The 26,171-nt window shown below is 30.9% G+C and overlaps 1 protein-coding gene across 1 annotated transcript; it reads right to left on the bottom strand.

The window, feature by feature from the left end:
- Nucleotides 1–415: 415 nt before the first annotated feature.
- Nucleotides 416–25,097, bottom strand: LOC115890289 (probable ATP-dependent DNA helicase HFM1). Its single transcript, XM_030910467.1, has 18 exons — nt 24,596–25,097; nt 24,266–24,379; nt 23,273–23,553; nt 16,219–16,361; nt 15,451–15,604; nt 15,160–15,396; nt 11,473–11,670; nt 11,174–11,402; nt 10,737–10,879; nt 10,483–10,667; nt 10,319–10,416; nt 7,967–8,184; nt 7,649–7,872; nt 7,449–7,549; nt 4,545–4,684; nt 4,131–4,485; nt 3,497–3,961; nt 416–551 (listed from the first exon to the last, which is right to left on the bottom strand). Exons 1-17 carry the CDS (start codon nt 24,711–24,713, stop codon nt 3,549–3,551), a joined length of 3,351 nt encoding a protein of 1,116 aa, XP_030766327.1. The 5' UTR covers nt 24,714–25,097; the 3' UTR covers nt 416–551; nt 3,497–3,548.
- Between the last annotated feature and the right edge of the window lie 1,074 nt (nt 25,098–26,171).

The following is a 26,171-nucleotide window of genomic DNA, read 5'->3' as shown; positions in this document are numbered from 1 at the left end:
AGTACTCTAAATCAAATATACTATTTACATTTTCTGATTTCTCGAATATATTTTTATTTTTTTCTTCATAATCTTGATCGCGTATTGGAAATCGTGCAGATTTCTTACTAGAAGTAGAAGACATACTAGTTTTTTTCTCGTTCTGAGACAAATTTATTAGTAAGGAAGAGTTAAAACTGCATTCGTTAAGTCTAGAAAATAAGATAAAAGAGACTTTTAGTTTATGCTCACAAAGTTTAATTATTTATAGATATCTAAAACTAATTAATAATTTAAATAATGACTTACCCCACATGTACGTCAATACTATCCTTGCTATTATCCTTGTCTTCTTTTGATGTTTGCAAGTCCGATCTAACACTTCTATTCACACATGGCGAAAATTTGTTTTGGGGAGAGTGAATTAAAGGTGAGCGCCATTTGATGGTTTTTTGTTGGCTGTTCTCGAAACAATTTGTCCTGGTCCTAGAATTGCTGGTATCTGGTGATAATAGTGATGTAAAATGAAATTTACCGCGATCAGCAGTAGAATCAGGTTTGGCCATGGTGTTCTATAAGTAAAAGAATTGACTGGTAAGTTAAAAGTAATGCCTGGATGTAAGAATAAATCATAATAGAGAATACTGATTGTTGACGAAAAATTAGGTTAGTTGCAAAAATAGTAAAATAAATGATTTTATAATATAGGGTGCGTCCAAATGTTCGTAACATTTTTTTTCCTATTATTGTGTTACTGGAAAAAAGTTTATGCGGGATTTCTTCAGCGTACCCAGTAACAAAAACAAATAATTTTGGCATTTAATGAAAATATATACCATTTTTTAAACGTCACAAAAGTATTAATATTTGCGACGTGATTGACAACATAAAAAGTCATTTTGTAAAGCACTTTTGCGCCTCAGCACAAAAGTATAAAAATAGAATATTCTGACATTAAATTAAATTCAACGAGTATACCCATTGTTGCTCGGTATATAATTATAATTACTTACAAAATATTACTTTCTGAAGTGAAACTTCTTTATTCGCGATAGGAGTAAAAATTCAAAGCTGTGATATGACACAGTCTTGACACACGAGCTAGCGAGAAAAAATGTGGTTTGGTTTGGTTTGGTGAGATGAATTTTTGGAGCGTATATGAACTCGGGCCCTATGTGAGCTAGAGGACTGAAACTCGAAAAGCCCCATCTCTTCATGATATTTTGATGACGTTTCGTGCACTACGAAACCCTATTATCAATGAATCAAATAAAAAAATCGTCCGATTTAAATAAAACTTGATATATCGATAGATTGGAACAAGGCCAATTTGGCTGTGTACGATACGTATCACTGTGACAGTCTGAGGTTTCCATTCGGGTACCTCTATCCACGTGCCGAGTTTGGTTCGAATTGACCCATAAAATCCTGATGATTTCGATTTAGAGGCATCGGTTCAAAACGTCGAGGGCGTCATCGGGTAGTCCGTCCACAATTATGCTGAAATCGACACCACATTTTTCTTCAAAATCAAATCCTTAGTCCCACCCTGATAAAGATGGAAACGAAACGTCGTATCCAACTTTAGAGGGTGGGACCGTGTGCAACACGTTTAAAATAAAATATACGGAGGGTACCGCTTAAATTCCTGTCCCGATATTGAAGGATGGCTATAGAATTTCAATGCATTTCCTACATAAGTCTATCCGTGTGTTGTAGGAGGTTTGACTAAACAAGGATGAACTTATGTCTTGAAACCATTCGACTCGATTTTCTGTCCTTCAATACTGGGACGTAAATCCTCTCATTGCTCTTATGGGGAGGCCGTCGTATATTTTATTTAAACGTATTTGGTGTGCACCGTCGCTCACAGCCTACCTACCAAATTTGGTTGCGATCGGACGACATTAACTTTTGACGTGTCTTATGTCCAAACTGTCACAGTGACACGTGTCGTACACGGTCAAATTAGCCTAGGTCTAATCTATCGACATACCAAATTTCATTTAAATCGGACGATTTTTTGTCGTACCACGGCCTTGAATTTTCTTTTACTCCTAGCGAGCGTAAAGAAGTTTCACTTCAAAAAATCATCCAGTAAAGATGCAGCACAATTCAATTATTATTATTACTTCCTATCAAAATAGCTGTCGTAATCAAATTAAACGTTGTGTGTGATCATCCGTCTTTGATTGTATGCAATTTAATTGGGTTATTTTAAAAATGACAGCCCATACATAAATATGATTGGAGTGACGGAATGACGGACGACGCATTATTATTAATCATTTCAGGTTTACATTCTCAAAAATTCATTCAATGTCTAAAAGTTTGATCACAAAAATTAAATAACTTCTTTTAATAAACTCTTTTTAAATATTAAAATCATGCATTCATTCATTTTAACGGGATGTCAATATCACCATAACATCATGTTTATTAGTTTATAGTAAAATTAAATATCTAATATTATTATATTACTAATGTTAAGGCTTTTATTTTTAAAACTAAGCTATACCTGTTAATAAGAGAGTAAAACAATTTCTTTCTGATTAATGTGTATTCCAACAAATATGCACACATTCGGTTTATAATTAGAGCATTATACGTATATATCAATAGGTTTATATTATATGTATATTTAAAATTAATCCAGTGCTTAACTAAAATCACTAAAAGAAATATAATGGGGCCATACCTTTTTAATATTGAACATTTTTAGAGAATCGTCTACCTCGCACAGTCAGAAGTTTGCAGTTTGAAATGTCAATTGACAAGTAAAATTCAAAATTTGTTTCCATGGCCATCTGATAAGCAATAAGCGTGTCACGACACATTTTATATTATTTAAACTAAATTTAACTTTGTGTAACTTTACAAAAGTGTCAGTCTTATGGACACTGTCAAGAAAAAGGGAGTTTTCTTTTGAGGTTGAAATTTAATAAAAATATAAAGTAATAACCATAAATATAATACTATCTTAAATCAAAATTCATAAAAAAATAACAATCTGACAGGGGTAGAGAACTGTGCTTTCCGAATAATAATGGTTTTAAATGGTTATGAAAGTTTGCAATTATTTTTTTTTATAATTATTTATCATATTCTGTAGTTTTACATAAATATATCTAAACAAAAAACAAAATACCACTTATCAATCGAAGTTATGTGTATATATTATTATACCTATATTAATCTTCGTTAAAAAACTAAAGCCCTTTTCAGATATTCTATAGCAATTCACCAGTTATAAATTAGAGCACAGTCAAGTAATAGTAAAAGTATATAATAATACATATTCACATCATATTTTTGTCTCCTTATCAATGGCTTCCGCCTATAATCTGTCGGACGAAAGAATATATTACATTACTAAACTTTCTGTCATTTTCGACTATCAAAATCATATATTCTTTCGCCGATGTTTTCCTTAAGTCAAACATATACAAAGTGCAAATTTACGAACTACTACTATTTTATTTTTATTTCCTTACTTTCTTAAAGCTTCATAACTTACCTCTGATATTTTTTCGGCACAATCCTCAGTTGTGCGATTCTCATTTTTATTATTATACGACAACTTGTGTTTTTCCAACAAATTCATTAATTCTGGCCCAAAGATCATTATAGAATTCTAAGAAACTGTTTTGAAGTAAATTAGCTTCATCTTTCGAATCATTGCTAATAGTATTGTTTTTTGGTTCAATCACTTCTTTAATTACATAAGGTCTGTCATTATCGGGATCTTTGGTTTCCAAATTTTCACAATTAGTAGATGTAACTGTTTCTGAATTTTGATTTTGGATACTTTTATTAAGTTCGATTTTCTTATTCAGCTCTGATAATTTTGATTTTTTACTTAAGATTTTTTTCGAGTTTTGGTTATTTTCTTTGTTACATATTGATAATTTACTTCCAATTAGTATTTTTCGTTTCTTGTTAATATTTATTTTCTTGGGCGAATCTTCTCGTTGTAGAATACCTAACAAATAAAAAGTTTGCATGAATTTTAATAATATAGATGTGTCATTTTGCTTGTAATTGGTTTTATATAAAGAATTAAAATTAGGTCCAGAAATTTTAAAAAAATATCCAGCAAAGATCAATAAAATCTGAAAAAAACAACTATATATTTATATCAAAAATATTACTTTCAATTTTGTTGGTATTGGAATCAGCTTCAAAGAAATTATTCTCTTTCAATTCTTGGAGGGCATTTTCAAGGCTATCGATGTTAATGTCATTCATATAATTTTTATCATCGTTCATTTCTTCAACTAATTTATCCACTTTGCTTTGTATGTTTATATCGCTCATTACAGCTTCATCACAAACAATCTTATCTTCTTTGTTTTCCTTATTCTGCTCATTACCTTTATTTTGAGAAACCTCTAAGATTTTATTTTCAATTTCGGATTTTTTAACACAATTATTTTCGACATTTTCTGCACTATTTCTTTTATTTTGCTGTATATCAATTTTGCTGTTAGTCCTGTTTGCTTTTACCTGAAATATTTATTAAATAAATTTTATGAAAGAGATGTAGATGAAAAAGTTAACATTACCGCCTTTTTATTCGTTTTTGGTCTTTTTTTAACTTGTTTCATGTACATGTCTAGAACTGTTTGTTTAGATTTATTTGGACTTGGCTTGACTACTGAAGCTTTTTCAATTATTCGAAGTGTTTGGTTGCAATCAAAACCAACTAAAAAATTATACAAATATTAAAATTATAAAAACTAAGGATTATAGTATGCTATTTAGATTTAATTTTTGTGTTCAATTTTCAATTATCTTTATTATATATTAATGTTTTAAATGTAGAATATCGTTTTTTTTTCGATCTTAGTGTTTTACTATATTAAATAAAACTCATTTGTTTTTAAACTCAATATTTCGATATAATTTATTTCTTCATCAGTAGAATTAAAACTAGAGTATTTTAATTCTCCTGATGAAGAAATATTGAGTTTAAAAACAAATGAGTTTTATTTAATATAGTAAAACATTAAGATCGAAAAAACCGATATTCTACATTTAAAACATTTATTAATCCACGATCGAGAAATTTTTTATTGAAATTTATCATATATTACATATTTATTTTTAAAAATTGGCGGCAGTTAAAAAACTAGTGCATTTAGAAATTGTTACGCAAAATTCCAACAATAAGTTATAAACCATTGAAAAAATAAGACTATAATAATAAAAGTCATCGAATACAATTTTTAATATTCATTGCAGTTATAGTCGTAGTTGTTTGACAGTTGACACAATTTATTTTGATTTGAATTGCGGGTTTAAGAGTTAAGACTTCAGTCATTTTATAGTATTCCTTTTTTTATTATACAGGGTATCTCAATATTCCCTGGACATAGAGTACACTACTACGTATTTTGGGGATCAAAATAAGCTCATTGGACACAATTTACCTCTATACATATAAAAATTCTCCGTTTCTTCGTTAGAGGGCATGAAACATTTAAACACATTTTTTAAGATATTTTAAGAACCGTTATTCCGATTTCAATGAGATTTGAGGTGTCCATGATTTGCTAAACGCTTTAAAATTTGACTTTCACAAAGATTAAGAAAAAGTACGGGGAACGTCAAAACGTAAATTTGAATTCCCATCTCTACATAAATTTGAAATAGAGTATAGTATACAGGATCCGGCAACAGTGCGTCGGGCATCTGTAGCTTCTAAAATAAAAAACTTGGGAATTTTGTTTAAATGCAAACCTAAAGTATGTACTAGGATGTATTTCAGGAAAATATTTTAACTTCTATAAGGTGGCTCAAAAAAGCATGAGTGGATTGGGGTGATTTTTTTTAAATGGAACACACTGTATATTATTGTATTTTTGGCTTTCCTTCAGGTCACTTTACATAATCCTAAGACATGAGTAATTATATTTCGATAATTTCTGAGATATTAATACCGTATGATCGAAAAAAAACGGCGTCCAGTTGGCTGGGAAATGAACATCAATGACATTTCCCATATAAATTTACATTTAAAATGACAGCGATCTTCATTCCATAGCCATCGCTGACGCCGTTTTTTCTCGATCATACGGTAAATAAACAAAAATTATATATGTTTAAGCCTTTCTTAAAAAAATTATTAATAATACAAGAACTGCCCTGAAATCAAAACTATTTTAGATATTTACTTTAGATGGTCTGTACTTACTTTGCTATAAATATGGAAATCGTAAATCCTACAGGATGTTCAAAATTCTACGCCAAACTTTCTAAAATATAAAATAATTTTTCTTTGTTTTTTTTTAAATGGAACACCCTGTATATTATGTTTTCAGTAGATGGAGAATTAAAAAATTAACATTTTTTGCATTTAGATTATTTCAACATTTTTAACGGTTTCGCAGATATTCCCGGTTTTGTATTTCATATGGCATTTTCCACAGTAAATTTTTATCAAAGCCACCCAATGATTTTTCTCTCATATTTTACCATTGAAAGCGCCATATGAAATAATACTGCGTGTATACGGAAAACTATTAAAAATTTTGAAATACTTTAAATACAAAAAATGTTCATTTTTTAATTCTCCGTCAAATAAAAAAATAATATACAGGGTGTTCCATTTAAGAAAATCAAGAAAAATTAATTTATATTGTTGAATGTTTGGCGTGAAATATTGAACATCATGTATGATTTACGATTACCACATTTATAGCAAAGTAAGAACAGACCATCTAAAGTAAATATCTAATATAGTTTTGATTTCAGAACAATTCTTGTAGTTTTAATATTTTTTTTTAAGAAGGGTTGAAAAATATATATTTTTGATTTATTTTTTAATATCTCTTAAACTATCGAAATAGATTTACTCATATCTTAGGATTATATAAAATGATCTGAAAGGAAGCCAAAAATGCAATAATATACAGGGTGTTCCATTTAAAAAAATCATCCAGATCCACTCACACTTTTTTGAGCCACCCTATAGAAGTTCAAATATTTTCCGGAAATACATCCTGGTACATACTTTAGGTCTGCACTTAAACAAAATTCTCAAGTTTTTTATTCTAGGAGCTACAGATGCCCGACGCACTATTGCCGGACCCTGTATAGAGAGTAACTTACTACTTGATAAGAATAATTACGATACGTGTATTTTACTTATTTGTTCAGTGGCGTAGGTGTATTGTTGTTATTAAATAATTATATTAAGTTATTTTTTGTTTTTATTAGAAATATATTTTTTACAATTTTAATAACTACATTTAATAAGTAAACCGGGAAATTAGTGAGTCTAACCTTCCTTATATTTTAATACGTTTAAAAAAATAGAACGTCACTAATAAACTGGATATTAAGTCAGCCATATTAAAGTACCTTCGCGGTCGCGCTAATATTGCTGATATGATCCTCTCTTATCATTTTTATTCAATGTTATTGAATATACTCCAAAAATTATAAAAGTATAATACAATAATTACCCCAGTCATCACTTATAAAACTAGCAGTTATACTTTCCAAATCTTGATTTTCAATTTTGACAATTTTTGTTATTGTAGGCGAATCCAACATGTAAGATTGTCTAAAAATAGAAACAAGTGTATTATTTCATAGCAGTATTACCATATAGAGACACATCGATAATCTAATTGACTTGAGGTTCAGGCAGAAAATAACTTACGAATACTTTTCGTAGATAATCAAGTTATTGTCACTATCTCCGACCAGTAACGTCATAGTTGAGTATAAATCAACAGTACACTTGGCTTGAATTTCTTGTAAATTCACTAAATTTATCTCGACAAACACGACATCGTCTCTTTTTTCCACTTTCATCTCATACTGAGGTAGACCCTTAGCTTGTTCCACTATGTTATTTCCAAATGGTGGTTTTCTGCCAATATGCTATAAAATAAAACATCAAAAACAGAATATTTATAATAGTGTAATTGTATTCAAAGTTGTCGGGAACATCCTATATATGTTTAGTGTTTCTTACCATTTCAATTACTCTTGGATTAGTATCTATAATTTTTTTGAACGAAGTTAGTCCAGCTCTTGCCATTGTTTGTGAGAAAACTTGGCCGACACCAGTCAATTGTTTACAGACATAAACAGAATTTTCCCATAATTTTGCCTTAAAACATTTTGCAAGTATAATAGCATTTAATAAAGCACTGTAACTGTTAGGCCTTGTTTCTAGATATTCAATCAAACCTAAAAATCGTATTATTAGAAACAATGTAATTTCTAGATAAAATTCAGAAACATTAAATGACAGAAAAGATATAATTAACTAAAATACTGCCAAAATGTTCTAAGAATCTTAACAAGAGATTTTATATTAATTAAATTAATTTTTAGTGTCCTGTGATTCTGTATCCTCTAGCGTACATCTAGCTAGCGACAACTGGGGCTGGGGCATGAAGAAGTAAGAAGATCAGTATCGGTTGACATGCTTGTTTTTGAAAAATTATTAAAAACATAATATTTTTTTACAAAGCTTTTGTTTTGAGGGCGTACGTCTCATCTTCACGTCTTAAGACAATAAAGTAATTCCATCGACCAGCACCATAAATATTGACCAAGTCATTATTCCTTAAGTTATTACGCTATTTCTGATAGATTCTAATAAACCTTTGTTATATTATACCACACGGGTAGTAGTTATTATACCACACATTGTTAGTATTAATTAATTAATTTATAAATAAATTTAAACCATTTTTAAAAAAATATTTTATTTTGCTTCTACCTTTGCTTTACTACGAATTTTATAAAAAATATATTATCTTTCACTAGCAAGGTGGAGATCGGGTGTATTTATTTCAAATTTTAAATAAAAAATATATAAAGGAAAAAAATAATAATACAAGAATGTGAGAATACGCGCTTTTTATTCTCTTCCGATAGGGTTACCAAATGAAAACTTGTCCACCCCGAGCAAGCCTTCCCAAATATCCGGACAAAATCCAGACGTCATTTATTAGGAGTAAAAATGATACTTTTTCTGGTGAGGCTCTACGTTCGTCATACAGGCGAGGTACAAAAATCATTTTTACTCCAAATAGAACATGCTATTTTTTCTTCAAATGCCGCAAATAATTTTTTAAATATTCTATACGTTCCAAATAATACAAAAAGATTTAAAAGTAACACCAAAGAAGTAACACCTAGTAAATGTATAGAAGTAAGTATCGAGAAACTGTGATAGACGAAACTAATACGCTGGTTGAATTTGACCTTTTATGTCAGTTTAATAATATATTATCGTACTTTTGTGCTTAGGAGTGCTTTACTTTTATTCTAGGCGTTAAAATAATTAAAAAATGAAAAAGAAATTGGCAAAAATTAATAATTTTGTGACGTTTGAAAAAAATACATTTATAACTTTCAGAACTTATAGTCTAAGAGCTAGCAACGTTTTCGAGAAAGTATTTTAAGACGTCTGGCTCTTTGATATATATTTACTATGCTCTATGGAACAGCATGCGGCCAGTCTGGCTGCCGATACCCGTTGCATTCAGTAGTGCGCATCGGAAGAAGATCCTATATTTTTTATTAATTTAGTCCTATAAATTCTAGTATTGAATATAAATCAAACATGTCTCCATAGCGCAGTGCGTAGAGTTTCCGATTACGAACCGATGATTCAGAGTTCGAATCCGGGTCAAGGCAACGACTTTTTTATTTTATTTTTGTTTATATTCTGATAGTAAAGTATTAAATATTTGTTTTTTTTTGAATCACCAGAATTATTTAATACTTTACTATCAGAATATAAACAAAAATAAAATAAAAAAGTCTTTGCCCTGACCCGGATTCGAACTCTGAATCATCAGTTCGTGGTCGGAAACTCTACGCACTGCGCTATGGAGATATGTTCGATTTATATTCAATACTAGAATTTAAAGGACTAATAAAAATATAGGATCTTCTTTCAATGCGCAGTAGGGAACGCAACGTTTACCGGTAGCCAGACGGGCCGCATGCTGTTCTAGAGAGCACAGTAAAAGATACATCAAAGAGCCAGACGTCTTAAAATACTTGTTTTTCCGACGTTGCTAGCTCTCGTACAAAGTAAAACAATGAATTAAAACAATTTAATTTTAAAACAATAAATTTACACTGCTGAATTTATCGGCGATTTTTTAAGTAACTAAATTTATTAAAACTAATATATTATTTTGCATTATTGTGACATTTCTTAATGGAACATTAAAATCCGGACGCTTATGAAAAATCCGCCCGGCAACCAGATGTAGTGAAAATCCGAACGTCTGATAACCCTATCTTCAGAAGAAATATTGATTGATTTAAGGGATTTTCTCTTACTACAGAAACTACTTACATTTTGATAAACGTTCACAGCATCGCATAATTCTGGATGAATCGTTCAGAATTGACTGATCATGTATCTCTAGATTTCCTAACATGGCCTGAATGATACTTGGTTAAAAATTAAAAAAATATATAAATAATAGGTTCAATAATTTTCATTAATTTATTTTATACCAATTAACTTTCATATCGCTAGATGTGACTTTACCACTTAGAGGAAATCTAATGGTTTCTTTGGTAGAGTGTTTATTAAGTAAATTGAGACATTTTTTATCATTAGTCCTCAATCGTATATCGGAAAATTCGCTACATTTTGAAAATATTCCTAATAACTGTATCATAATTTCAGTTCCTGTAATCTACAATCAAAAAATATGAAAAATTATTAATTTATGTTAATTTTGGTCTAGTATGTATATTATTGTTACTTTTGTAAATAATTTCATGGTGTTGAATGCCACGTAGTATTTAGCCATAATTTCTCCAATTACTGTGGGCGATATTTCGATACATTGGTTTATGTTAACCATTCCAGCGCCAACTAGCTTATTTAAGTCAATTTGGCATATTTCTAGAAAATAAAACTTTAATATAAATAACGCTAAAAGTTTTAACATTTTATGATATATTTGTTGACATTACTAAAATATTTTATCACAAAAACTGAGCGATCTTTTCCTAACAAATACAGTAAGTTAGGCAAGGATGTGTCTTAGCACCTCTCCTATTCAACATATTCATGGCAACGCTCTCTATTATAGCGGACAGCAATTCAAATAATTTTATTTAAAAAAATATAAAAAATATAAAATAATAATTTATTTGTATTTTCGAAAATATATTTCAACGAAATGACATATCATACCCAGTAGTTTTTTGTCAATTTTCTCTTGGGTCAGTCCAACAGGTAGCTTGTATTTCTCAGGACATTTTTTGGCTCGGACATACAAAAATGTGGACGACAACCATCTCATAGCCACTTCCAAGTCAGTTATAGTATTTAAGACAATTTCAGCATTCAAGTGTTCAGTGAGATGTTTATGAAGGTTGGATTCTATTGGCTGAGTACATGCCACCATATTTTCATACTTTGCCTGTGAACGAAACCAAAAAGAAAAATATTAAAATATTTCTATGTTCTTATAGACAATTTATAGCTAAAACCTTGTCTTGGGCGGTAGTTAAAATCAAAGCAGTGGCACAAGTGTCAAACTGAGATCGCCCGGCTCTGCCAATCATCTGAAAGATGGACACTTCGTCGTAGTCTTTATAACCGCCGCTGTAATCGTAGCATTTCGTGGATTTTATTATTACTAAATGGGCGGGTAAATTTACACCCATAGCCAGGGTGCTTGTAGTAACCTATGGAAAGAAAAAGAAATATAAAGGTAGCATAAATTAGTAACGAGCATAAACGAGCGCACAAATTCTAATAATGGTGGCCGCCATGTTCAGGCTTAGATTTATAGGAGCGGGGGGGGTCAAGGGATCAGAAAATAATTGTGCATGATTATAACTTTCTTGGCTGTCATCTGTAATTAAACTAACCATAAATTTCATCAGTAACCATTCCAGCTTTAACCATCAATTCGAAGTTGGTCAAATAATGCCTAAAACAAATTAGGCAAAAAAAATAAAAGTCCTCCTACTACCAGCTCACCAACGGATAAAAGGCAATGAAAAAACAAACGATATCTAGCTAGAAAACGAGCGAACACTCCACTAACTGGACCAGAACCGTTCTTCTTTCCAAGCGGAAAATAACTTAAAGCGGAACTGAAGAACCGGGAAGACTCCATCCGTAACCTGGAATTGAAATTCTTCAACGGCCCAAGACACTCGAAAAAGTTCGAAAAAAAATGGTGATGATGTCATATCTCAATCTTGGAACAAGATCTATCAAAATTTTTCTTATCGTCAAAGAACATCAAGAACACAATTTAAAACACTACGATGATATTTTCAAAAAAATTATATCATTGATACACTGAATTTGTTTCAAGTTGGGGAATCACCCTGTATGTTTTACCCTTTTATACTCAGAGATATTACCCTTGAACAAGAGTATTTCTAAAAGAGAAGAACAAATAAATACATCAAAATAAAGAACACGATTTATAAAATAAATGAAACTTGAAACCAATGTTTCTCAAAAATTAATGTAGCAAAAGTAAAAGATATCAGATACAACACAAATATATAAAAAAAATTAGTCGTTAGGTTTGCGTATGAAATTTTCTATTTAAATAATAGTCCTTGTTAAGTTCTGTTTAATTTTTTTAAGAAACTGAAACATTTTTAACCGAATTTCTATTATTTATTTGACATAAAGAATTACAAATTTCAAAAAAAAATAGAAAGCTTAAGGTTGATTCTCACTATACCTTCCGTTTCCATTCCGTTTATATAAAATATTATATCACGTAAATGAATAGGACAATGCACACTATCCGTTCCGTTTCCCTTCCGTTTCATATCCTTTCCTTCCATACATTTTTTTGGCCGACGGACTGAAGCGTATCGTAACAGCGTTGTCAAGTTCTTACCTTTTTACCAGCTCTGTTAACATTTTGCTGATAATTATTTATTCTTTCACCTCTTAATTAAATCTATTACATTTGTCCAAAGATACAAATTTTTAAAATTAAACTTTCGTAATGTTATAAATTGTATAATAAAAACTATAGAACTGAGACGGAAAGGAAGCATACGTATAGCATGAATACAATCAAAAAATCCGGAACGGATATGGAATGGAAACCGAAGGTATAATGAAAATCAACCTTTATTCGGTATAGCTGCTGCTTCTCTATAAAATTAAATATTTATTTAAGCTAAATTATAAAAAAATAGTCTACTTTTGATAAAAATGTGCTTGAACATTTACATGAAAGTACACACAAAATAAGCAGTGGCGGCTCGTCAGGTACAGTAGGTGAAGAGGCACTTCACCGAAAAAAATACTCAAATTAAAGAAAAAACGTTACTGCTTAAAATATTAATTTAGTTTAATATATTTACATGAATCTAAATAATAAAATGGTAATTTTTTATAAGTTACTTATTTTTTTCCGGGCGGACCTCTGCATAACAGGTCCACCGCATCGTTAATTCCGGCCGAAAAAGTAGCATTATAGGCCCGCACGCGCCTACAAGCCAAAAGCAAACCCAGAAGTGCAAGTGAAAATGTTTGTATTTCTCAGCCAAGCGACTGCACGGTTTTCATGGTAACGTGACGTCAGCCTAGCGGCAGATGTAAATCCCCCGCCCCGAAATTTATTATCGGTGACCGATGTGAATGAGTTTTTGGGCAGTTCTCTTCGTCTTCCTTCAACTTAATTGTTCAGGAAATGTGTAACGGCGAGCGGCGTTCGGCGTTGGCGCATAATTTATGCATTTATGCTAATATTCGGCTACTTCGGCGAGTAATTAATCGTGTAAACACTGTAAAGTTGTTGTTTATTATTTATTGCTGTAAGTTAATGGTTTTTGTTGATTTAACTTGTTAATTTTTGCTGTTTGTTTTGTTGTTGTGTTTTAAAACTGTTTTGTGTGTGTGTATGTGTTAAAAAATAAACCAAATTAATGACTTGGTGTGCAATTTGTTGGAAACTCCCTTCAGACGGTGGACAGATGAAGATAAGAGGGATGTTTTATCTCAAGGGCGACCAACTGAAACTTTAACCATAAATTGCAAAAAAGAAATAAGAAAAAGTAGTAAATCTTATAATATTAAATTTAAGTCTTCCAGGTTTTCTGATTTTAATTGGCTATGTAGTAGCATTGTTTTACAAAAAATATTTTGTTGGTCGTGTTTACTATTTTCTAATAAACTCTTTTTTTAATGAAATGTTCGTTTAACTAGACTTTAGTGTATGTGAATATAATTAATTAATTAAATGACGATATTACTGATAAGTTTGCATCAATCAAGAACAGAAAAATTGGGCTTATTTACAAAAATTAGTAAGGTTAGTAATATAAATAAGTCAAATTTATTTTGGTTAATATTGCTTAGTAAACATTAATGTAATAATTGAATGGATCCTCCGTTGTAACCAACAATTTTTTCAATATCGAAATTTCAGTGAAAAAACCGAGAAAAAAACGTTATACCTATGAAAATTACAACCTTATTTCACTGAAATCTCTAGTTTGAAAAAAATGTCGGTTACAACGTTTTTCGGTGAAGCCATTCAATAATTACAGATATCGCCATAAAGTTGGATCCATATGGACGGTTTTTTTTGGTATTAGAGTTTAAAAAAACTTTTTGTGGCAATCAATTCTGCTTTAAAAACAACTTAAAATGCACCAGGTCAAAGTTGAAAATTGAGAATTTTGTTAGCCACCTTTTTTAAAATAATAATAATTTAACCAATTTTTAAAAATTTCTTTTAAATATTTTGTATTAAGAGCTCCCAGATGTTAGCTGTCAACTTTGACTTGGTGCATTTTAAGTTGTTTTCAAAGCAGAAGTGATTGCCACAAAAAGATTTTTTAAAACTCTAATATAAAAAAAACGTCCATATGGATCCAACTTTATGGTGGACACCGTATATAATGTTTATTATATTTAATTTAAATTTAATTATATTTTCACTGGAATGCAAAATAATGTGTTTATCGAAAACTAAAAATATTATAGGTATTAGTGAATAAATAATAACAAAAAAATGTTGACAAAACGGTGAATGCAGCAAAATTTTTTCAAATAATATTTTAAAAGATGTTGACAAAATGGCGAATGCGCCAAAAAAAATTTCGCCTCCGGCGCAATTTATAAAATTATCTCTTCGCCTAATTTTATACCCACGAGCCGCCACTGAAAATAAGTATGACCAAACTTACCAAAATAGGAATGTGTCCTTGTCTGAAAGCCTCTTCAATAGAGTACCGATTCTCACGCACCAAACCCGCATGATGAAACGCAATACCATTCATAACATATTGTTGCAATTTCACGTCAGTTAAACGCGAAGAAATCTCATTCAACATAGCTTTTTGTTCTTGCTTCAACCGAATCTGTAAATTATCGACCAGGTGTTTGGCCGTCATTTCAACACTTTTCCTGGTACTGCAGAAAATCTATAAGGAGAAAAATTCTAACGAAAATGGACATTTTTTATATTTGTGTATTACCAAAGTCGGTTGTCCTTCGGAGTATTTTGATATTAAATTTTGAAGCTTGTAATTCAAAGACCAATCGAATTTGAAAACGGACTGGTCTTTGGGATGGAATGTAAATCCATAAACAATTTTGTTCAACTTAACAGGTCTCACGTCTTCAGAAAATCTAGAAGATTAACAGTGGTATGTTGAAAAAACCATATGGCTGGAATTATGATTTAGAATTTCGAAAATTCGTTTAGATAATAAAATAATATAGTTAACCAAAGAATTAACTAGTTGAAACCTGGCGCATCCGCCACGACATCAGGAAACAAAAATACTTTTTATTTTTGTTTAATTAAATGAAAAACAAAAAATCCGGCGACGACAGTTTTTAGAAGAGCCAATTAGCTATCTTTTAGTAAAAAAAGCAACTTTCTAGAGCAAGTCGTTACTTCAGTAGAGACGACACAGATAAACATTAGCATTTTATATATGTAGATTTTGGTAGTTAGACCGCCTCTGACTAAGAAATTGTAATAAAATTATTAAAATGATAAATCATTTATACCATACCATCAAATAAAAATGACGTCATAGTAACCTTTGTAATGAAAATCGATTATAAGTTCTGTCGAAACAGCCTCTGTAAGACATTTAATAAAAACTGCCATAAGAACTTGTCAAATGTTAATAGTTAAATAAAAAAAGTTTAAAAGTCTCTAGACATGCTAATCGTTTACAAGCAAAGGTCACTGTTATATTGTTTTTTTTTATTTTATGTGGTAACTTATTAACTTATAATGTATAGCTGATCCAGAAGGTCCTATCCATTCTCCAATATCTTCTACATTAGGAATTGTAGCCGATACTGCTACAAAACGAATTTTTGCATTTCCTTGATTTAAAACAAAAGTATCAATAGTTTTCATTCGACTGACCTATAAAAAATAATCAAGTTATTCAGTTAAAAGAAGCCCTAAAGAGCCCTAACAGCTAAAGATGCGAACGACCAAAATTATTGAAAACTTTGCACAAACTGAATTATTAAATTTAAGAACTACCGTACGATCGAATAAAAACGGAGTCAGCGATGGCTATAAAATGAAGATCGCTGTCATTTTATATGTAAAATTATATGGGAAATGTCATCGATCGTCATTTCATCGCCATCGCTGACGCCGTTTTTATTCGATCATACGGTACATCACAATATATTAAAATGCATCATTTATAATGAGCATTTAAATAGTTTAGCCTCTATAAACATTAAAATAAGCTGTAAGCCGATGAATAAACAAAAACATTGCACGATGTCTGGACAAGTAAATGTTCGGAAGCTTTTTATTTAATTATTGACATACGCCAGAGTCAGACTTTTCCCATTATCATCCTCAAATGGGCAACGGTTCGTTGTTGATCTTCGCGCAATTTTTGGTTTATGTCATGATTGTCATGTTGCAATGTCCCTATAACATGTCGGACAGTTCGAAGACCATGAGAGGACCTTAATGTTACTGCCTTTAAACCATGTTTTAGTAGTTTTAGCCGTATTACATAAAATCTTGTTGAAATATAAAATTCATGCCCTGGTAAAGGCCCTTCGCATTTATTGGTACAAAACTATTTTTCAAAATTTCTTGATTTTTTGGCACTCAAATCATAATGCCTTTAGGAAATTTCACTGTCCTCTTGAGGCAATTTTTTATCAAATAGACACTCTAGCGGTGTTCGATTATATCTACAGTATGTCCCCGGATTGTCTTTACAAGAGGAAAAACTTTTTTATTATTGATATTTTGAGAAAAATGCATTCTTCATAAAAAAATTTGCTTATTCTAAAATGATTAATCTGTTTTATACGTTTCCAAATTTCCATACCGTTTTAGAGAAAATAAAAAAAAACATTTAAATATATAATAGATGATTTTTTCCAAAAAAGTAATGTCCTAAAAATTAAATCTAAATATCAATTGTTATTGATAAAATTTTAATTAACGTCATATTTTTTGCTGTTTTAAAATGTTAAAGAAGCACAACATTTATTTAGTTCAATGATACGGAAAGGGTGATAATAGTTATCGGAAAATGTAATAGTTTATTAACATCGGCAAAAAATATGACGTTAATCAAAATTAATAAGGACCACCTATCAAAGAATGAAATCGACATGATATTACCATAGCAACGCCTTTTGATTTTTAGGACTTAGAGAAGTCTAATAGCAGATTATTTTCTTTTATCTATGGATAAGTCCAAAGCTTCGGTTTCAAAAATTCCGGACAAAATGGTGAAGGCGCTAGTTAACGGATTATCTCCCGAAGATATTAGAAAATTAGGAAGCCTGGTAATCAAGTATCAAGATGTGTTTGATAAAGGAGAAGCAGGGCAGAGAGGTCGTACTAATTTAGTACAACATAAAATTGATACCGGTGATGCATGACCAATCAAACAAAATCCGAGGAGACTTCCACCTGCCAAACGTGAAGAAACTGACAAAATGCTTCGAGAAATGAAACAAGAAGGTGTCATCGAACCATCTAACAGCCCGTGGAGTAAAAAAGTAAAAAAGAACGGTGCCACAAGGGTCTGTGTCGATTATCGGCAGCTCAATAATGTTACCAAGGATAGCTTTCAATAATGTTACCAAGGATAGACGATAAGTTACGGGTGGTTATGGTCGACGTGTATCTTTCCGGGCTAAATAAATGCCTTAGATATATAGTAGTAAATAAGTTTGACAGTTTTGAAGTATTTCTTGTTCTGTCAATTAGTAAAAGTAAATTTTGTTAATTAAATTATACTTTTTATCCACATGGAACCGAGTCAAAAACATAACACTATTAATCAATATTAATAATTAATATTTAATAATAATTAATTTTTTTTTTATTAATATTTAATATTAATTTATATAAGCTGGCTCATGTGCACATGTAATTAGTGCACTTGTAATTTGCAATTGGTATTATCAGCATCGGATTCTGGGATATTTATACAGGGTGGTCTGAACTGTATTCCGGAAACTTTGGTGAAATATTCTGTAGATAAAAATAAGTAAAAAAGTTCGTGTAAATATATGTCCTAAAATGCTTAGTTTCGGAGATACAGGGTGTAGGAGTTTCAATTTTATTTCTATTTTTTTCCAATTATTTTGAAGTAACGTCAATATTTGGATGAAAATTGATGTCTGGGGGTTTTTTGACATGATAAATTTGATTTTTATGTCAATTATGACTCCTACTTGAAGGGGGCGCCACCTACATATTTCTTAACTGGTTTGAAGAGTAATAACTTTTCGTCCGTACCTGTATAAAACTACTAAGTAAAAAATATACATTTACAGCATTTTCTACTTAAAAATGATCTCTTGGTAAAAATCGCTACGAGTAATAGTTCTCGAGATATTTGGAATCGAAATTATCAATCCCTATTATCATTGACATAAATTAAACATGTCAACTAAATAGTTATTAGACTGAAATCATAAATTTGAAATGTTTTTGTGCCAAAAGCTCAACAGAAAGGGTTTTATTGAAACTGTTCTGCGAAAAAATTATGATTAATTTAAAAAAATAAAAATTTCCCAAATTTATTATTTCAGTCAAATAACTATCTACCCAACGTGTTTATTTTTTGTCAACGATGGCATGTATTGACTATTTCCATTCTAAATATCATGAGAACGGTTGCTCGTAGCGATTTTTGCCAAGAGATATTTTTTACGTAAAAAGTCACGGAAATGTATATTTTTTCACTCAGTAGTTTTATACAGGTACGTACAAAAATGTATCACTATTCAAAACAGTTAAAACACATGTAGGTGGCGCCCCCTTTAAATAGGAGTTATATTGACATCAAAATCAGATTTCTCATGCCAAATAACTCCCAGACACCAACTTTCATCCAAATATTGGCGTTACTTCAGAAATGATTTAGAAAAAATCGAAATAAAAATGAAACTTCTACACCCAGTATCTCTGAAACTAGGCATTTTCGGACATACATTTATACGAACCTTTTTTACTTATTTTCATCTAGAGAATACCTTGTCGAAGTTTCCGGAATACAGTTCGGACCACCCTGTATATTGCACCATAATGTCATTTTTGTAGTTTGTAAAATCAGAAATTCCAATCCAATCGCAAACTGCAAGTGCAAGGATTACATGTGCAAGCAAGCGTGTATGAGCCTCATGTAAGACTGCCTCAAAAGGACAGTGGAATTTCGTAGAGGCATTATGCTTTTAGGGTGTATGTCCGCAATGGGTCTAGGATAAGGTATGAGGTGGTACATGGCACAATTAATGTGTCAAAATATCAAGAAATTAATTTTGAAAAATAATCCTGTGCCAAAAGTGCGAGAGACCTTTACCAGGACATGAATTTTATATTTCAACAGGATGGTGGTGCATGTCATATAGCTAAAAATACTAAAAATGGTCTAGGGACATTAACATCAAGGTCCTCTCGTAGTCTTTGAACAGTCCGGACCTTAATGTTACCGAAACGTTGTGGCATAACGAAACAAAAATTGCGTGACAATCACCAACGAACCGATTGCCCATTTGTTAACGATGATATTAGGTGAATTATGACAAAAATTTTACCGTGACGCATGTCAATCATTAATAAAAACAATGCCAGACAATTTTGCAGTGGTTGTAAAAGCGCATGCCGATGTAACGCAATATTAAAACAGTTGTTTTTTAAAATGTCCGAACATTTTAGTTGTCAGGATATTGTGCAATGTTTTTTGTTTATTTATTCGCCTACAGTTTATTTTAATGTTTATAGAAACCAAACAAAAAAAATATACAGTTTAATCCTTGATTATTAATATATAAACAAGGGTTTAATATATTTTTAATGTAGTTCTTAAATTTAATAATTTTCAGTTTATAAAAATAAAGTTTTTCAATAAATTTTCGTTTGTCCGAATATTTAGTTGTTAGGGTTCGTAATTAGTAGAGATGAGCAAAACTGCGATTCTCCAATTGCAATTGGAACTGCAATTGCGATTTTTAAATCACAGCGACTGTAACCTGTGATTGCGATTTTAATATTTACCAAACCAAATTATTCGTAAAAATGCTTTCTCTAAATATGGCAATGAGCCACACTCGTTCCATTTGAAAAAATTGAGATATGATTAAAAATACGATTTGGGCATCTTTTAACTAGCCAGGACAGACACGAAAAACAATAGATGATCAAATCTAGTTTTCCAGGACATCTTGATTAAAAATTAGTGTTTTTTTAACACAGTGACATTCTAGATTGAAATTTCAAATATAATTTTTTAAGCGAAATTGTCAAAAGTTGCCATATGATATGCCATTCTATTCAGTCATTTTCTATCAAATAAAGTAAAAAAAAAATACCGAAGGTGCCATTTAAAAATCAAAAGTTGTAGTCATTTCCGGTGAAACAGAAAGTGGCCAAAAACAATTGAATACGTCAATCAATCCTAATTTATATCATATTCTAACACACAAAATCTCGTTTTATATCAGAAAAAATAAAAAGTAATAGGGGTCAGCCACTCTTCAGAAACACCCGGTATATTATGATCGTGGCACTAGAAAATAATACCTTCTCTATAAATAAATAATATCAGAGAGAAAATTCAATCGCAGTTTACTATAAAAAGTGCTTCAATATACCATCGCAACAATATCGCAAATCGCAACTCTTAAAAATTCAAACTCGTGATAGAAATCACGGTTCCAGTTTACGAAATCACAATCGCAGCAAAATCGCAACAAAGTTGCAAATCGCAGCTATAGTAATACTGGTTGTCTAAATTGAAACTCGCAAATAGAGATGATGATGATCCTATGAACGCCAACCGCAGGTTGCGATTGCGATTTTAAAATTGCTGCGATTTAATCGCAGTTTGCGATTTTTTGCTCATCTCTAATAATTACTGCCACTACACTACTCGCGAAGTAGCCGAAGTAGATTAAAGTCGAATATTGAAAAGGGGTTATTTTGTGTTTTGTTGAGACAAGAAAGAGTTAGTCGAGAAATACGAAATAACACTTTTCACTATTCGACTTTGACCTACTTCGCCTTATTTCGCGAATAGTGTTGAAGCCGTTTTACCTATACATTAGGGTGGGCCGAAAAACGGCAAAAAAATTTTTTTTTGGAAATCTGAGTTGCCATACTCAAAAAAAGTGGTAGGATGGGTAAACGATTAAGGCAATTTTTTTTCAGAATTTTCAAAAAAATTTTAGCCGCGCCCCAGGGGCACTAAAAATTTTTTTTTTCAACCTCATTATTTTGATCTGGAATAGTGTAAAATTGAAACATACTACCTTACTTATATTGAGAAAAAAAATTGAAAATAATATTTTAATATTTCGCCGCGCCCCTGGCACTTTAGAATAATTATTTTATTTCTTTGCAAGGTTTTGAGGCACCCAAAGGAACAAAATCACATTAATGTAATCAAATTAATATAATCTGTTGCTTTTACTTTGCCTTAAAATACTCTTTTTTATTGTCAAACGAGGGTAAATTTTCTATACCTTCTAGTCTAATCCTTATGAAATCATCTCTTGCCGAGGGGCCACAAACTCTGTTGGACGCTTCTCTCACAATCTTTATGCATCTCTGCACAGATTGAGTGTGACATGGTAATTTACTTACATTTATGAAGGACTCATCCTTAATAGCTGCTAATAGATCATCATTTTCTATTTCCAATGTTGGTGGTGGTTCTGTGATAGCGCACTCGCTCCACTTAATTAACTCCGTGTAATCTTCGGCGTTCCAATTTATATCGGCAATTCTGAATATTCACCCTTTTGTTGGTGGTTGATTTCTAGCATTTAATATTCGTCGAATACCAAGTTCTCTCACATGTCTTCTCTGGTTGTAGTCACATGTCTTCTCTGGTAATCATAGCTACTAATATATTTTCCAAGTGGCCAAATATGCGTTGGTTTTAATCACTTTATCAACGATTGCTTTAATTTCTCTAGGATGATATCTGGACACATTAATAGTCTTCCATAGATGCACGGAACCATATTCAATCGATGGCCGAGTTTTAATTTGGAACCACAGAGGTGCGTACACTTTCATAATGAATTCTACTAAGAGAAGAAGATTTTGCGAAGGATTGCAAGTTGCCACATACAGTCGCAGTATACGGTTGGCTGTGGTCAACCAACGCGCATGGTTAATTTTTCCAGGTCCTCTTTTACATACAACTTCGGAACAAACACCATCTCTAATTGCACAATAGATCTGATACAGATATTGTTGATCTCTGCTTAAAAAAAATCTTTGTCTTTAAGCTCAGGTAATGTAATATCAATTGGCTGGAACTTTTGTATCGGTTTGGTGTTACACAATGCCAGCAATGAACCAATTGGACCCAAAAACGAGTTTGGTCCTTTCGTTTGTCCACCAAGAGCAAGTGACGTAAGTGCAATTCATTAGAACATAAACAAAGCGCGGTAAGCAGCTAGCATGATTCACGCACCAGGGGCGCGGCTAAATAATAAAATATTTTCACCAATTTTTTTTCCTGTAATGAGGGAGCTTTTATTCATTAGATTCTTGCTATTCCAGAAACAAAATGAAACCTAAAAAAAATTCTTTCACCCCCCGGGTGCGCGGCTAATTTTTTTTTAATAATTCCAAAAAAAATCCACTTTATGTTCTAACTATATTACAACATTTTTTTACTATGCCAGATGCCAGGTTAGATTTCGAAAAATATTGCTTTCGGCCTACCCTACTATACATAATAAGCTTTTTCAGTAACGGGAATATATTACGATTAGGTATATTTTTTATAGTATGATAATATAGTGTGATAATAAATATAAACTCACTATGACTTCCAAAGTAGATCCTCTGTTATCAGCATTTAGTAGATGCACTTCATCAATCATGAACAAATTGATAGCCCTGACAAAATTTAGATGGTCTCTCCATCGTCTCGTAATGACGTCCCATTTTTCTGGGGTGGCCAAAATTATTTGATAATTCAACAAACATCTTGGATCAAATTCATCAGTGTCACTAGTCAGAGACATGCATCGAATATCAAATTCGGAGAATTTCTTATGCCAATCGTTTAGTTTTTCTTGGCATAAAGCTTTTATTGGAGATACTAGGATAATTAAATATGTATTATAATTAAGTATAGTAATGGAATTATTCCTTTTATTTGTCAACCTTCCATATTTTTGTTTAGAGTTTACTAAATTATTTTACGTATTGTACATAAACACTTTTTATACTACATTTAAACATTCGGTACACATTTTTAGATCTTTCAATTTTTTCTTATTTAAAAAAAAATATTTACCTAATTTAATTTTCCACCTGTATTTATTTTTTGTTACCATAAATTATTGTTTTCTGCAGTAAGTATTATAATTTTTTGAATTTATAGCTATAATCTGTCCGGTAACAGGAAAGTAGCATTATTTATTGACTAATATTTCAATTTAAACCAAAGGATATAGCAAGATTTAAACATAGATTGAATTTTTTTCTGCCATTTTGGGATAGTTGTCCACCAAAATAATATATGAATGTAAATTTGTACAGAAAAACTGATTGAATGTTATCAAATACCATGTTAAACAAAAAAATTATACTATATGCATTATTATTTGGATATCCTTTGGTATATTCAATTATAATTTAGCATGTGTTTATTAGGATTTGGTATTCTCAAGAGTTGATTACTTAAAAATTCCTATAAAATGGATATCGCCGGTTTTCCCGTTACCATTCATATTTTTTTGCTTGACAGACTATAGTATTCATAAATAAAAATTCATATATCTGTGAATAAAATATAAAAACAAACTTACTGTAAATTGCCTTTATATTTTCCGTTGAGTTTAACATGAGCAACCGAACTATAGCTAGCTCAAAAATAACCGTTTTTCCTGAACCAGTTGGAGCAGCTACCACTAAAGATTTATCTAAAATATTTGTAACAATTTATAATATAAGATAGAGGGCATAAGAGAAATTTAAGTAAAAACAACTCCATAATTTTTTTGAATTCAAAAAAAAAATTTTTTAATTAAATTATCAAAAACCTGGTATATTTAAGTCAGTAGGTATTAATTAGTAAATAATAACAAGTTATGTATTGTAGGTTTAATCATGGTTTAGTAACGCAATAACGGTCATACCTGTATTAAGAGCATCGTCGAACACCTGAGTCTGGACAGCATTAAAACACGGATATTGTTGGAAAATGCAACGATACGGTGGGGGAATATCCTCAATCGATCGAAAATTAGTTGTCATTTCGCTTTCTATAAAATTTTTCACTAAATTTTCTTATATTGTTGCCAATTAAGTCATTAGTGTTCGATGTAAAAGTTGCATAATAAAAATTCATCAAGTTGGAATGACGTTTAGATATTCATTTGTTTTCTAAGCCTGCTCCACGATTAAACTTCTAATTTGTCTTCTTCACACGGAATATTTCATTTAAAAAATTTAATTATTTAGTTTAAGTTTCAAATAATACATATTTTTAAAAACTGATAGTTGAGAACTCGGGTTGAGAATATATTAAATTAAATGCCAAGCTCATTCGATAAGAATAAAATTATTGAGTAGATTAAATTTATATTGGGTGGTTCGAATTGCAATCACGAAACTTCGGCAGCATATTCTACAGGTAAAAATAAGTAAAACAGTTCGTACAAATGCATGTTCTAAAATGCTTCGTTTCGGAGATACAGGGTGTAGAGGTTTAATTTTTATTACGATTTTTTTCAAATAATTTCTGAACTAACATCGATATTTGAATGAAATTTGGTGCCTGGAAGTTTTTTGATATGGAAAATTTGATTTCGATGTCAATATCACTCCTACTTGGATATATACCATACTCGCCCTACATATATTTTTAAAGTCCCTATATATACCGTATGATCGAAAAAAAAACGGCGTCCAGTTGGCTTGGAAATGACGATCGATGACATTTCCCATATAATTTTACATATAAAATGACAGCGATCTTCATTTCATAGCCATCGCTGACGCCGTTTTTATTCGATCATACGGTATAATATTTTAACTTATTTGAAGAATAATAACTTTCGTCCGTTCCTGTATAAATCCTACTGAATAAAAAATTATACATTTCAAAAATTATTTTTTTAAAAATCATTAGGAGTAACGGTTATGGATATAATTAGATTCGAAGTAATCAATGTATGTCATCATTGACAAAAATTGAACGTTTTAACAAGATAGTTCTTATATTGGTTCCAGACAAAAGGTGAACACGATTTTGAGACAAAAACAAGACAAATCTGCGACAAAAATGAGAAATTCACACAAGACAAATTTGAGACAAAGTGTCGTGTACCGCGAGGACAAAAGTACAACAAAGTTCAGTATATGCGAATAAATTATATTAATCATGTGTCATTTCTACCAGAAAGAAGAGAAATATATATTTCTAGCAGCCAGTAGTGTTGTCTTTGACTCGCCATCCCATGTTGCAAAAAGAAACCCCAAATAATGTTTTTGTTTTTATTTCTCTTGTATACTATATAGCTATTAATATTTCTTATTTTCTTCTTCACATCATCAACCGACTTTATATTTAATGCTCAACAAATCTCCTCTAATGCACCAGCTTTCTTGTAACAATTTTCCTTCATCCTTGTTTTACCCTCCCATAATAATAAATGCGCTCTATATTATCGCTGATTTGTCTACAAAAATGTCGCAGAAATGTATTGGATT

Source organism: Sitophilus oryzae, unplaced genomic scaffold (assembly GCF_002938485.1).
Source record: "Sitophilus oryzae breed Bouriz unplaced genomic scaffold, Soryzae_2.0 scaffold_860_pilon_pilon, whole genome shotgun sequence".
NCBI classification, from domain to species: Eukaryota; Metazoa; Arthropoda; class Insecta; order Coleoptera; family Curculionidae; genus Sitophilus; species Sitophilus oryzae.
Note: the sequence above shows the minus strand (reverse complement) of the source record. Positions and strands in the feature narration are given on the sequence as shown.

Excerpts from the sequence above, each read along its gene's own strand:
- LOC115890289 (XM_030910467.1), bottom strand. The coding sequence starts at position 24,713 with ATGACAACTAATTTTCGATCGATTGAGGATATTCCCCCACCGTATCGT. Across the intron at positions 23,554-24,265 it reads AAATATAAAGGCAATTTACA|TATCTCCAATAAAAGCTTTA; the intron begins GTAAGTTTGTTT and ends TAATTATCCTAG. Across the intron at positions 16,362-23,272 it reads GATCTACTTTGGAAGTCATA|GTCAGTCGAATGAAAACTAT; the intron begins GTGAGTTTATAT and ends TATTTTTTATAG.